Genomic DNA, 15,223 nt, shown 5'->3' on the forward strand with positions numbered 1-15,223 from the left:
CCCACACCTCCCCGCCAGCCACAGGCCTGCAGTAGCAAACAAATTCTCCTTGCCTTTCGCAGTCACCGAGATGCCCATCGCTGCTTCCCTCAGGGAGTTCCTCTTCTTCCACTTGCCCTCGTCGATGTTGTACATCTCCACGATCTTCAGGGGCATCTGATTCACTCCAACCCCTCCGATCACCATGATCCGCTTGCCCAGGGTGGCCACCGCTACACCAGCCCGGGCCGTGGGCATGGGAGGGAGGGAGTTCCACTGGTCGGCTTCTGGGGAGTACACCTCGAAGCAGTCCATGGGGACACCATTGTCATCGCAGCCCCCGATGGCAAAGACCTGCCCTCCTACTTCCACCAAGGAGCAGTAGACTCTGCGGCTGGGGAGAGGCGCCAGGGTTTTCCACTGGAAGTCTTTGATACTGGCCACTTCCATCATGCACCGTCAGAGGCGAGGGCAAGCATGTGCCGTGCCTGCCAGGGGGCCGGCTATGCTGCAAAACACAGGGAGAGAAAAGCATCACATGCAGGCAAATGCAACAGAGAGAAGAAACCTGCACCCCCAGAGATCCAGGCAGCTGGGAGCGCAGCGAAGCCTCCACAATCAATACCTCCATGTCCACGCAGTCTCCACGATCCCTGGGATCTAGCTACCGCACACACATGCACACGCACACACATGGAAGCAGGGCCAGTACCTTTCAGCGCGTCTCCATTAATCCTGCAGTTCCCCATCCACCAGAGGCTCACACAGAGACCGGTCCTAAAAAGGAAAGGCAAATAAGGTTGGATTCAGTTCGTTAACCCAGTTTCCCGTGCATCCCCGCCCCCGAGTGACATTCAAAGAAAAGATGCTGCAAACTGTCGGCTTTCTGCCTGGCTCAGGGGTTTCCTGGCTTAGAAGGAACTTTTCTTTGTTGAATTCTTCTCTGATATGATTGCTCTCCTTCGTTATTCCTGCCCGGTGTCTACCACATCCTGCGCCCGCAGAGAAGCCTGCCCGGGGAACCCATGCTGGGGGCATCCAGCGTGCAAGCCCTCCAGCCCCGCAGCCACGGCTCTCCGGCTGTGCCTCGTGCACTGTTACAGCTGAACTGTAAGGGATCCAAAGAGCAGCCCATTAAGAGAGAGTGAAAGGCACAAGCTCCCATTGTAGACCCAGGATTATTGTTCCCTCTCTCCGAGTGGCTGTTAAACATGCAGATGAGATGAATAAATGAAGGGAGAAAGAGAGACACAGGAGGGGACTGAGCAAGGCAGCTGCCCACCCACACACCTAGGCATGAATAGGGGCACGCTGCATGGAGAGCTCAACCTTCCTTACATAACCGGAGCTGCTTTGTAGTTTGTCTGAAAGTCAAGTCGGGTTTCTCCCTCCCCTCACCCTCCGCAAACACAGACAGCCACGCAGCGTGGGTTGTGGGCACGCACCCGGCTGCGGCACACAACCTTTCTCTCCAGGCATCCCAAGCTGGTCCCTGCAGCTTGGGCTTGTGGTGTTAGGGATGAGCGGATATTTGTGAATAAAGGAAGCACGCACGGATGTTTACTGGCCTGCGCAGCAAGACCCTTTGTCCTCATTGCCCTGGCTCTATTTGACATTTCGGTACCCAGTACTTAGCGTCGGTAGAGCTGTCGTGGTGCCATCCTCACCAAGGAGGGGAAGGACAGGGAGAATAGGGAGCCTGGGGTCACACGGGATGGGAGACAGAGTGAAAGCAGGAATCCAGACCCCAGCTCTGTTCTGTCTGAGCCGGAGCCCCCTTCCACTAACTCTTGGAAACCCGACTGCCCTGGAGATGTTCTCATCAAACTCCTCTGTGCTGCCATGGATGGAGGCTGACTCCCATCACCTCTCCTCGCCTATTGTCTTAAGGCTGAACACGGCATCCATGTCTCTTACAGAGAGGGGTGCAGGGTCAGCGACCTCTATTCCTAGGCAAGGTCAAGTCAAGCAAAGCAAGAGACCCTCTGTGGTCCCTGAGAGGGCCAGCTGAACTTCCTCTCTGTCACCAGGACCAGGGAAGAAGCAAACAGCTTGCCGCCAGGCACCCTTGCACTGCATGAGCAAGGGACCGGCACCCTCCTCGTGGAGGTTGCACTGCTAAATCATGGCTGTGGACCAAGAGCTCGCAGGCTCCAGCTATCTCCAGGGCTAGGCTCTATCACAGGACATCCTAGCATCCCACAGCCCATCTCAGCAGCAGCCAGACCCCAGCGTTAGACGCCACACACAGTCTCGGGTGGGTCTTGGTGCACGGACAGTGCAGGAAGCACTTCTGCCTCTGGTCCTGGTTGCACCTCTTCAGATCTCCCCGCCATGGAGCCCTTCCACAGCGAGAGCAGATTGAGAGAGTCTGTAGCCTAGCAACAACCACCTACAACTCCCTTTAATCACCCATCGTTTCGGATCTGAGCCGGGATCGTGATGTGCTCAGTGAACCACACGGAGCACATTCTCAACAGGAGGAGAGAAGGGCCAGAGGGTCTTAATGCTAGAGGGACCAGGGCAATGAGGAAGACCCTGGATGGTCGATTATGTCCTCCTGAGGTGACAGCCCCAAAGAGCCTTTACTAAGCGGAGCCCCTTAACAGAGCTGGGCTCTTTTCCTGCCTCTGCCACTGCCCTGCTCCCTGACCTTGGGCAAATCACATCATCCCTCTATTCTTCCCATCAATAAAGAAGGACTACAGATACTGACCTTTACAAAGCCAACTAAAAACTGCTGATGGAAGGCACGATACAAGTGCTGGGGACTTATTTTAATTTATGCCCTACAGCAAAAGTACAAAGCGAACTTCCTGGCGATGGCTCTGCTCCTCTTTAGGGCGAGTGCCAGGACTATGCTCAAATACATTTCTATATACTTAGATGGGAACAAAAGTATCAGCGCTTCTTGCTCTCTGGACCATGCATGTATTGACCAGGAAGCAGGAATCCGATGGGTGGCCACTACCACTTAGCACAGTCCAGCACCATTGAGGCAGCAGGGCTCCAAGGAGGAAAATCCACTGAAACCCCCAAGTGCAAGGACTTGTGGCATGGAGGAGCTGTCCCTGCCCCAGCTGCCTGGTTACGGACACTCAGTAGGGGTGGAAGTGAGATCGTGGCCCAGGGCAGACACTTCCCATGCAAGCTTCCTTCTCACATGGCAGGCTCCCTAGTGCATCTCACTCCAACAAGGGAAGTTTAGGTTGGGTATTAGGAAAATCTTTCTTACTAGGAGGGTAGTAAAGCACTGGAACGGGTTACCCAAAAAGGTGGTGGAGTCTCCATCCTTGGAGGTGTTTAAGACCCAGCTAGACCAAGCTTTGGCTGGGATGATGTAGTTGGGGCTGGTCCTGCTTGGAGCAGGGGGTTGGATTAGATGTGATCTCCTGAGGTCCCTTCCAACCCACATTGTCTATGATTCTAGATCACAAGGGGCACGGGCCTGACCTTAAGTGTGCCAAAGGAGATGAAAGCCTCTCCACTGACACCGCTAGACTTGGGATCAGGCCCTTTGTGAGGACAACTTTGCAGAGACCTGCCAACTTCATTCCAGCTGTGACCCCAGTCAAACAGAGCCCAGGTGTCCAGAGAGTCTGGTGCATTAATCATCTACACAGCTGACGTTCAAGCTCCGTCTGAATTCAGCTGCCTTGGCAGGAAAACAGTCTCCTGTCCTTCCCCTCCTCCTCTGAAACAGAAAGCAAGGTCAGCCTAAAACACTGCATCACAGGCCTTCTCCCCTCTCTCAAGGATCTAGACTTTTTTTTTTCCTTTTTTACATGAAAGCAATCACCGTGCTGAGCCTCAAGAGCGTGGAGCTGTCACCAGTGTGCTGAGCCAACACCCCCAACATCCTTCAGCCATTTTCCTCCTCATCTACTCCCAGGCAACTGGAATTATCACTTAATTATACCAAACAAATTGGAAGCGCTAACATTTTTTCCCCTAAATGGCTACATTAAAACAAAAACGAATGGTAATTGCTTTCCTATCAGAGGCGATGGCAGATGAGAAGTTCTCCACAGGACGCTGAGACAGCTGCCAAAACAGCCCAAATTGTTGCCGCCAGGATAAAAGCATCCAGCAGCATGGCACCCCTGGGTGCTCAGAGCTCGCAACAGGGGCTGGGACACCAAAAGGAGAATGGTGGGGTTGCGGGGCATGGGTGGAGAGGGAAAGAAACTTGTACCTGCAAATGAGGAAATATAGGGAATACGTGAGATGAGACTGACCTGGGCTGAGGGGCCTCAGCGGCTTTGCAGAATTCGGTCCCTAACTTCCTATTCTAATACCTTAAATAACAACCACTTGGAAGCTCTAACTGACAACGCTGTGGCTCCTTGCCCTCGAGTTTCAGTTTCAGCTTCTGGTTTAGTACCTCACGGGACAGCCCACCATGCATCATTAAAGCCATTTATTACACAGTGGGGCCACAGCCACAGCTGGAGTACATGGGAGCAGCTCCAGGAGAGTCACCAGGGCTCTGTCGGTCTCATCAGGCTGAGTGAACGGCTTTATGATGATACCCTGTTTTTCATGCCACGCTTGTTTGCAGTCATTTGCTTTTCCAAAAGCCAAGCACGCTCTGCCGCTTGGTAAGCTGCAAGTGGTATTATCAAGATGGACCGATCGAGCATATAAGAAAGCAGAAGTCTCTGCATACACGCAGCTTAGCTGGAACGCAGGTAATCCCTTTGCACTCCCCTTCCCATAGCAGATGGGTTTAGTAGGGGGTCACGCGCCAAGGGTAAAGCTCACCAGGCTGCCAAGGGGCAGCTCAAGGCCTAGGCACCACTTAAATCCTCAGTCTTTGTGCGGCAGCTCTTCCTTGGGGCGTGAAAGTTTCCCTTTATCCTCCATGACTCAGATGCTGCCCCCACCACGCTGGTGCATGACTCGAGGGAGACTGGAAAGAGGAGCGAATCTATTTTCCCTCTCCAAAGGGGGCGAAGTGCAAAGGGGCCCTACAAGTGGAAAAATAACTGGGATATTCTTAATTTTATGCCCCCGGTGAGGAAATCCAGATATAGCCGAGCTGTCAACACATCTTTCTCGCTGGGGAACTCTATCAATTTCTGCGGAGCTTTATAAGGGCTCAAGGTGCCACCGCATTTCCTAAAAAACCATGGTATCTATTCTGATCTCACACCGCCTGCAAAAAGGTGCCTCTTTGCTCCGCTGACGTCAGTGGATGTACTCCTGATCGACACCGGTGAAACTGGAGGGGAGTGAAGCTCAAAACCCATCAAAATCCCTTTGAGAACCAGGCTCTTAAAATATCACTGCGCCCCAGACTGACTCTGGCCTGCCAAAGCTTGATGCCTCCCCCACCATCGCTGTGGAGTGGGCTGGAAAGATAGGTGCAGATGAGCTGCCAGCCTGACAGATAGACACATCACTGGAGCGGCTACACCCCCTCCAAGAGAAAGCTCTCGTGCTCACCAGAAAGTCAGCCAGATAAGCGCCGTGCAGCGCTGCGGCGTGCCCGCCAAGCTGTCAGGGGGGCTCTAACGCTTAGATGTGAAAAACATGACATCAGGCCGATTCCAATAGCTGGAGCAATAATTATTCTCAGCGCACTGAGGACTGTCACAGCAGCAGAGGCAGAGACAGGGAACAATAGGTCGGGAATGGTATGCAAACACTGGGGAGACATTGCCGCTCCTTTCCCCAAGCACGGCGTCTCCACTTGCGAGCGAGCTGCTTCATCTCAGTTCTACCGGCTGCTCGTGCTCTATTAAATAAAGAGCAGGAGAGACTATAGACAGCATGGGACCGAGATACAGACACTGTCTACTGGAGATGCTGCAGAGCGGGGGGGAGCTGAGCTTGTGTTTGCTCCGTGGATGATGTGGCGGAGGGGCACATTTCAGGGGGTTGTAAGTCGCTGTGCAGCACGGGGGAGTGTGGGGGTCCTGGTTCCCCCATTAAGGAAACACCATTGTACCTGGTGGCCGGAGAGAGGCCGGAGGGACAAGCACGTAGCCGACTGACCCATCCTGTGACACGGTCGGTGTTGGAGCCCAGGTCTCCCCAAAGGTGCCTGCTCTCTTGCTAGGTAGGAGGGAGGCTTTGCACTTGCTGTTCAGCAAGTACCTGCCAAGGTAATGTGTAGTAAATCTCCCACTTAGCTGCTGGAGTGGCTTTATGCCCACTTTTTGGAAATGGGAGACTCCTCCCTGGCTTGCCCCTACGGCCTTATGGCTAAGGGCAAGCAAAACTCGGGGGCATCCGAACCCCAAGCCTCCAGGCTTGGGCCTGCAAGTAGGATGCACGCCAAAGGATTTGGGAACATCTGAGGTCTCAGATGTGGGTGGAGGATGTTTGCTGGTAGTAGGGCCACTTATGGTTCTGGCCCGATTCTTGGATTTGGAGTTCATTTGGCTGATTTGGCTTGGAATATGGAAAATTTAAAAAAACCAACCAACCATGGCTTTGTCTACTGCCTGAACCAAGCTCAAGTGAAGTCAGTGGAAAGACTCTTACTGGCTTCAGTATACTTTGAATTAGGTCCTCCTTGCTTAACTACTTCCGGAGACCACCTGCAGTATCTCTGCGCATGCCCTGAAGGATGATCACTCTGATAACCCTCCTACTCTCCAGGTAAAGACTCCCAGGAACATGGCAAACTAGGCTCAAGTCAGTGGAGTCACACCAGGGCCGAGGCAGCCCCTGGCACAGTCGAACCCTACTTCTCCTAACGGGAAGGTCACCTGCAAAGGGGCTGGGAGCTTGAGTGATTTGTGCTGATGAAGCAGTTCCTTTGAGGTCACTGTTGGAACAGAGGGCAGCAAAACCATAGACTTGTCCTAAGAGCATGTGTCTGCCCTGGTGCATTTTCTCTCTGTAGAGAAGAGAAAAGCAGCAATCTGAGCGAGGATGAAAATGAGAGAGACAGAAATTGCTAAAACTGAACAGGAAGCTTGCGGAGACCAGAACGTGACCAAACAAGGGAGCAGATGCACGAGTATGTTCCTTGACCTTTTCCTCCGGTGTCACATGCCCAAGAAGTCACCAGGATGTGACAGCTTTTAAACAAACACATGCTGTGTCTTGAAATGTTCCAGACAGAGGAATGTCCTGCAAGCCTCGGGATGAGCTATGATCATCAACATCAGCTGCTTTTGCTCATTTAAAACCAATTTGGTCCAAGTCACACACACTTTCTCCTAGCTGCATGGGGGACACTGTAGTGCAGTACTAGGAAGGGCAAACCTAGGACAGAGGGTCGGAGCATTTGTCAACAGACTTCGGAGACAGAAAAACCCATTGAGAACAGAATTAGATGCTCCCTGGCTATGATTTTTTTGCACACAGAGGAGCGTTTGTACAGCAAGAGAGTTACTTCAAGGGACTTCGAAGTTGTTAGTGTGACTCTGAGCTAGCTATACCCCATGCCGATTAAATGCAACAAGGTGACAGTGCCTTGTCACCACTAGGATTGTAGGTCAAGATTCCCGTCCTCACGTGGTAATGCATCTTTAGGGCAGGAAAGACACAACCAAGGAGAGAAGTGGGAAATGCACTACTGGATGGGTTAGCAAAAAAACTCAGCGCTGTGTTTCCCAGTGCTCAGCACCAGCCAGGAGGCAGGATGTCCCGGCGAGCTCAGCTCCTATTTAGCCACCAAAATAATGCCCTCCACCTTAGAAGGGCAAGGCACCCAGCGGCCCCATCATAACACCAACGGGGAGTTTCCAACCCGTGCATACAGCTCTACTAAAAACCTTGCTCTCTGTGTTGGTGCCTTGTGAAAGCTGGCATTGAGCCCATGGGGGCCAGGCCCCCACCTTCAAGGCCCCCCTGCTTTCTAGTGTGATCCTGCTAAAAGAAAGCCTTCTCGCTGCTGTCTCTACCCTCCTGGAGGATGCTCCGGGATTCAGCCCTACCATGTGTGCGGATAGCATTCAGATCCAAGGATAGGAGGCCTTTCTTAAGCCTAGAGGATTATTGTATTATTATCCCGGCCCAAGAAGCATTGAGTTACTAGCCTGTGCTTTCAAATGACCCCAATTTAAACCGCGTTTCAGGTGAAAAGGCTTTAAATCACACTCAAAACTGGGATTGCGCTGCTAACATTATTTCCCTCTTGCACAAACCCTGACAGCAGAGGTTTTTAAATTAAATGTATGTTCTGTTTAAGCCTGACATTTTTTGACCTCCCATCAAGTTGAATTGAGTTTCCCTTCCATGGCAACAGTTACCAAAAAAATAAAAAATCTCCTCGACAACAAAGCCCCGGCAACCCTTATTTCTGGGAGAGTGACATGGCTGGAAAAATTGTCGAGGGGAGGAAAGATGCTTCTGCTGGAAAGGGAAGGAGGGGGGAAAAGACTTTCCCTACAAGGGGTCGTTCATGTTGCCCATTCCCAGCTTAGAGAATATACCCACACACATTTCTCACATGCACATGCATGCTGTTTTAATGCAGGGCCAGGAGGCTATGAATGATTTAACCTCCTGCCTGGTTTTATCCCCATTACCGGTCCCTTGGGATTATCTGCAGCCTCATCGTGCCAAATGTAATTTCCTGATGTTGCTTAACAGGAGGGGGACAGAGAGGCCAGCGGAAGGAAGCACTCCACAGTTAACAGCAGGGCCACGGTAAATCCGGAGGAGCCCTGACAGGGGCAGCTAGGGTGGCATGGGATAGGAAGAAAGGATGCAAACTATCCCTTTTCCCTGTATGGTCAGGGAGCCCAGAACAAGGCAGGACTTGATGGAGCGTCTGATGGATGCTGAAGTTTGTCTCGTGAGAGACTTAGGGCTATATAATGTCAGCGAGGGGACAAGTCACCCATCTCATACCTGGCCTGACATTCCTGAGTCCCAGCCAGGTCCCTTGTCCCCACCCCCTTCACACCACCTCCGAGTCAGCAGCGTGCTATTAATTCCCCTGGGTCACACAAGCAAGAATCACACGAACACCCGGCAGTGCCACCGATGGCGCTTGCCAAGATCTAAGCCTTGCAATGTTGAGGCAACCGTTTTAAATGCAACTCAATTGCTCAGGCCAGGTCTTCAGCTGGGACAAATCAAACACGGTTGCGTCAGCTTCACCCAGTTATCCCAGCTAAGGAGCCGGCTGCTTATGGTCCGACCTGCAGAGGAACAAACTGACAGCATCCACCTCTGGCCTACTGCGAGGTGAGCGGCCATCCCTCAAACCCAACCTCAGGGGACACAAAGCAGTAGCGTCCTCTGAGAATAGATGCATGCTGCAACCTTGGCTTGGCAGCTATTAAAAAAGCAGAAACATCGCCGCCGAAGCCTGACCCACATATTTCTTTTTGATAACATGGTCGCTCTGAAAGATTCAGCTCAGGTGGCATCTTAAAAAGCTGGCTGGCGTGCAGAGGAAGCTGCTCCCCTTGCAATGCACGCAGACGCGCGCACACGCTAAGACCCCAACGACCTCCGGCGAACGGCTCTCTCTCGGTGCTAAAGAATACTTCAGGAGCGTCTTGTACTTACAGTCTCCAAGAGGCAGCGGTGGGTCCCCGGGATGCCTGGCGCTATTTGAAATGCTTTGCAGCTCTAACGTAAGGCAGAGTAATGCAGCTCCTGCAAAGGCAGCTCTCCGTCTCACTTCTCTCACACATCCATTCTCATTCTCTCTCTCTGCCGGTCTCTCTCCGTCTCTGGAGGTTACAGCCCTTGTTAAGAGCAAAGCGAACCAAGCCAGAAGAAGCCTGGGATAGGGAGGGAGGGAGGAATAAAAAAAAAAAAACAACCAGGCTACATAAATCCAATGGCCCTAATCTTTACTTTCCTACAGGAGAGGAAAAACAATTACAGGCAGAGGAGACTCCATCTGCTGTGGTGACCTGTATTTTCTTCTGTGCCTGGAGTGAGGTGTGTGTGTGTCTGTGTGTTGGATTATGAGACCCATGCGAAGCCTTTTATGGATGTTGTACAACAGGGTCTTCTCCCTCCCCTCCAACTGCTAAGAAAGCAAAACTATCGGGAAAGGAAGGCAGAAGACCGACAATGGGAGAGGCAGCACCAAAGAGCAGGAGCTGTCTCCCCGTCATGCACAGCCCCGAGGATGGGAGCTCAGTTCCCTGGACCCCAGTGTTATGTCTGCTCACGGCAGGGCTGTAATGAGCTTGGGGACTCAGGAACATCTCACGAGGCTGCCCGTGGGGTCCCTTCTTCTAGGCCAGTAGCTCTCCACCTTTTCAGACCCCAGGCCTGTCCCCATCCCTTTTTTGAACTGAGCAGCACCCCATTTCAAAACCCACTCGAGATCATTTCTTGACTGCAGAAATATAACAGAGCAATTCTCCTGTTGCAAAAAACTCACAAAGGCCACGGCGGGTCAGACGCCTTTGGACACTGTGCACTCCCATTTGCAAGCTCTGGGTTTATCTTGCGGCTCACGTGTAGGGTGTCTAACACACAAGTACCTTCAATCGGAGGTCGCAAATGTGGCTTTATCACGGACACCGTTACATCACCAATTCTGAGATTGATTTTTGCTTGTGAACCGCTGCTTCCCTGCCCAGCACCGCCTTTCTGGGCATCTGAGCTCCTGACCTACACGTCAGTGCTTTCCCTAAAGGTACTGCAGAATTGTTTGGGATCTGCAAAAAAATACCAGAGGTCATTTCTGTGTAGAGACAGAGAGATCTTTAAGAGTCTCTGTGGACAGAGTCGGTCCCAGAGGCATGTTTATATGGTGGTCCAGCAGCTGTTCATAGGCACAGAGAGCTCCCTTCACTATGAGAGAGTCTCACTCATTGTCATTACTGTTGGGCTGCGATAGTCTCAGGTCCCTGGCAAATCACATGTTGATGATGGTATAAGACAGCTCTCCATGGCATGGGCTCCCACTCACTAAGCGTGTAAGTGCTAGAGATAATGGATTAATTCAGCATCAGTGCGCACCACGCTCATGGACATATAAACAACCACATTTGGGCATTGGTGAGCTTGAACCTACAGCTTTCAGACCTAACAGGACAACTCTCAGCTGCCTAAAGATCAAAGGCAGTAGCCCCTTCAGCTATTATCAGCCGTAGCCTCATTATTATGAGAGAAAGCAAAAACCTCAGTCTAGGTCCAAGCTAGTTGTAAACAGTCCAGATTTGCAAAAGGCTTTGGGAGACTCTGACCACAAGTTTCAGGGTCATATTGAACAAGCCAGGGTTATTGTTGCATAGGTAACATGAAGTCCTAGATAGAAACTCTATTTTTAAAGCAGCCAGGCCATAAAACATGAGGAAATCAACAACAAGTTGAGTAAAATGACTCCACATGGAAGCAAATTCCCATCCCCTACCAGCTATTTTAATCTCCTATTAGCTTTCCGGTGGGAGGATTTAATTTGCATTTAAATAGAAACCTTCAGAACAGGGCCAGGCTAATGTTAAGATGCTAATTACAAAAGCATTTTCCTCTTTAAAAATTAAAAAAACCCCGTCGAAGTGCATTTTTAATGGGGGGGGGCGTTATTAGAGGTTTAGTTTTATTAGACACTTAGTATTTATAAGTTATTATTATTTAACACACTTTACAGCTCAGTCTCAGCAGCTGAAATGCCAGGAATCCAGTAAATTTTGCTAGACCGCAACCGAGTGTTAGGGCAGGGGAAACATCACCTTGTAAGGTCGTCTCGAGCCCTGAAACACCTGGCTGTGTCAAATATGCATTTCAAGGTATTGTGAGAAAGGAAAACTGGCATGTCCCAGCATGGAAATGGCAATTACGGACAGGCAAGTACAACGAGGAGGATGAGCCCAGAGGAAGAAAGCTGCACTTGAGCCTGCATATAATTTCAAGCATGAGAGTCATCCCTCCAAAGTCAAAGGAACTATTTACATGCTTACAGCTATGTGCCGGTGTTAACAGGTCAGGGCCTAGGCAGTTTGCCACGGGTTTCAATGAAGGGTCAGGACCTTTTAGCAAAGATGTCTGGAAGCCATGCAGTGAGCCTATTATTTTTCCAACCAAAAAGTGGCATTTTGATTAAACGGAAGTTTTCTTCCCATAAATCTCCATTGCAAATGTGTATGGCGAAGGCTTGAATGCAGCGGGGGCACTTCAGCTCTGCAACCTGCCATATGCCAATGAGGGCCTCAGTGGAAATGAATGGAATGGAAATAAAGAAAGAAACAATGGAATAAATACACCTTGCTTGAGACCTAGCAGGGAGCACTGGCGCTGAGGATGGGCTGTGCTTGCATCTGGAGATCCTCTGTTTAGTTAGCATTTTGGGTCCCTGCAACTCGACAGCCTGAGGCAGAGTCACCAGCACTAGCAGAGCGACCAGGGTGGGGCGAGTCCTGCAGTCAGCTCTGCCCAGAGCATAAGGCAGGTACCAGGCTCTGACGTCAAGATCTTGCCCATGATTTCCACCTGCCTGCACAATAAAATCGCAGCTTCAGTGACCAAGCAGGACTTGAGGCAGGAAGAAGGGCTACCTGCACATCAGCAGCAGAAACCAGAAAGCCAGGAGCCCTGGGGTCCAAATCTCACGAAACAAAACACAACCAGGATGCTCGATGGTACAGCCTTCTGGCTGCAGCCACTAGCAGGGGGACCTGGATTACAGACGTGCTAGCAGGACTCAAATGTCATTCGGCAGAGGGCAGTAATTACACGCACAACTTCGCTTCGCCCTCTGCATAGGGGCCAAAGCCCCAGACCTGCAAACCTCCAAACTGGGAGGAGCAGATAGATCCAAGTCAGGATCTGAACCTAGATGGGAATGTCACAACTGACTGCCACGTAACCGGCACGACCCGGATTCAAGCTCCAAGCATTCACAATCCAGATCTGCACTCTGTAGCCCACGCTCCTCTGTCTAACCATGACTATTTCTCTTATTAAGTGTCTGTACAGAGCCTAGCGCACAGTGCCACGTGCTGTTCGGATCGCTCGGGTTTGATTCTGTGGTTTGAAATGTAAAAACAATACAAACCGCAACGTCTCCATTACCTTTTTGTAGAACCTCCCAGTTTAAAATGCTCTGGGAAAAGGTCTGACCCTTTTTTTTCAATTAGCATTGAACACAGAGATCACTGAGCTCTGCCTTTGCCCTTCACAGCCACTTCTTCCCGTCAGGAAACCGCCAGGCAGCTTATGACTGTTTCATTGCACCCTTGGGTGTGTTGTTGGCAGCAGATTTGTACCTTAGACCTTCATTCACTGTAAGGTGAGTCAGAAAAATGCCAGTGGAGGCCACTCCATTAGAAAACACAGGTCCAGCAAAAGCCAAATGCCTCAAGAAAGGTGTCTGTTCCACAAAAACACTGGGTCTTTTGGGGGAAAAACATTCTAATAATGTTAAAACAACCTGTGGGGATAGCTTCAGGATGAGATGAAATTAAAACAAAAAATGCCCACGTTTTGTGGAGGAAATGTCCTTGCAGGTTGCACAGGCTTCCTCTGGATTCAAAACCAAGTGCTCTCTCAGCTGCTTTCGAAAGTGCAATTGCTCCCCAGCACCTCTGCTTGGGGGGGTTGATGCATACGTTTTTATTCACCCAAGTGAAAGATCCAGTCCTGTTAACCAGGCTCAGAAGCCTCCACATGGGGCCAGCCAGGTCTAGACAGAGAAAGAGCGCTCCATCCGTGCGGGCACGAGGCATCGTCATGTTCATCAATGAGCCAGCTGGGGCTAAGAGGATCTAGGGGCTAGGGCCCTGCCCTGGGACTCTGGGGACCGCTGCAGATTTGCAGGCAATCTGAGTTTAGTTTCCCCTCCTGTCCTTTTGTCTGTGCATTTGACTCCCCTTTTGTGTGTGTGTGATAGGGGCCACCCCTTACCGCGTGGCTGTACAGCACCTAGCATATTGCTACGCTGCTCCTGCTCTTGTGACGTTCCTCTAGCCGAGCGAATCTCACCCACGGTGCCAGGGCACCCTGGGGTGCTGCAATTTCTTTTGAAAGGTGTTGCAGGAATTGTGAAGAGATAAGAGCTGCGAGAGGAGATGAGCAGATACGGGCAAGCTCAGGCTCTTCCTGCCCAGCCATTCCCCCGCCCCTACCAGCCGGCCTCTCTGCAAGGAGGTGAGCACTGCAATAAATAACTTAGTTTGAAACGGGGTGCCGCTCAATTTGCAAAAGTTACGGCGGGGCGCCTCGAGGCGACATAGGTTGAGAAACACTGCTCTAGCTGGTGTTAATGCCTCTAATTGCTAAAAGCAAACGCTGTTAGATCCTCACCTTCAAAAGCACCTGGTTCCCCACAGTTTTAAAAAAATTAACATTATGACCTTTCAATTGCCAGGCAAGAATTTCTCAGAAGATGAATTCAATGGGCTTACCTTTCCGGGGACAATTAACTGCATCAGGTTAACACCTGCAAAGACAAAAGAAGGGAAATATCAAGCCTGGGGAGGCAGGAGGAGTGGTACTAGATAAATGATTGCAGAGACAGGGAGATCAGTTCCGCCATAAAAATCCAAGGTGTTCAGTCCATGACTGATGACTTCCCTGCTGTATGAGTCAGACCCGACAAGCTGGAAAATAACTGAGTGTCTCTTAAGAACTGAGCTTACGTAACAGGCTACAGAGACACCAGAGTCCTCCGACACAAAGGCAGGAGAAGGCTTAGCTTTTTAAACGGGAGAAATTCCACAATATGACGACAGTCGCCAGACTTCTCTCCCGGCATGACGGCCTGCTCTGTAAAGAGAGGGAGACATGCACACAGACAAAACCTGCTATGCAAACAGACCCATTGGGTGCTAAACCATGCTGTTACATGAGTTGGGGGGGTAAGAAAAGAAGGGGGAGACAGTTTGATTTGGGAGCTTGTTATATGGTCTCAATACGGTCTGAATAGGGGGAAAAGTGGCAAATGCACCTACAACATAAGCCAGACAAAATGCATGTGTGTGCTGATTCCAGCTGGTGCTCTCATCCCCAAGGATTATGGTCATCCTGGCATGGAGGCAGGTCCAGCGGTATCTCAGGATGCTTCAGGTCGTTGCAAAGATGGTGGTGGCTCAGTCACCGCTCCTTGCGAATGGGGACCGGTTGTGAAACTTTCCCAGTTTCCTGAAAACAAGACAGAAGATTAAAAAAAAAAACATTTTTTTTTTAAGGTTACAAAATAATCCCCCAAACCTGTAGCAGTTTTCTGCAAACCGACATCTGTTTCCATGGGAACCGCAGCAGAGGAGTTGTCGGGACGCTTTTAAATTACACAAATAGGCCAAGTGCTGAGATTTCAAGTTCCCCTCGCCTTAGCATATGCAGCGTTTAAGATTCAGCTGATCCTTAACAC

At 50.8% G+C, this 15,223-nt stretch overlaps 1 protein-coding gene across 4 annotated transcripts in view; it reads right to left on the reverse strand.

The window, feature by feature from the left end:
• The window catches only part of KLHDC8A (kelch domain containing 8A), a 35,588-nt gene extending 20,600 nt beyond the window's left edge, over positions 1-14,988 (reverse strand). The window contains exons 1-5 of one of the 4 annotated variants that reach the window (XM_059717021.1): positions 14,805-14,988; positions 14,259-14,293; positions 9,460-9,677; positions 692-756; positions 54-487 (exon numbers count right to left, since the gene is read on the reverse strand). In XM_059717021.1, the coding sequence (XP_059573004.1) occupies positions 54-432 (379 nt within the window). In that variant the 5' untranslated portion in view covers positions 433-487; positions 692-756; positions 9,460-9,677; positions 14,259-14,293; positions 14,805-14,988. Of the gene's footprint in view, positions 1-53; positions 488-691; positions 757-9,459; positions 9,678-14,258; positions 14,446-14,804 lie in introns of those variants that run through there. The other 3 variants (XM_059717023.1, XM_059717024.1, XM_059717022.1) reach the window with 3 other exon arrangements.
• Between the last annotated feature and the right edge of the window lie 235 nt (positions 14,989-15,223).

The sequence above is a fragment of the Alligator mississippiensis genome, chromosome 14 (genome assembly GCF_030867095.1).
Source record: "Alligator mississippiensis isolate rAllMis1 chromosome 14, rAllMis1, whole genome shotgun sequence".
Lineage (NCBI taxonomy): Eukaryota > Metazoa > Chordata > Crocodylia > Alligatoridae > Alligator > Alligator mississippiensis.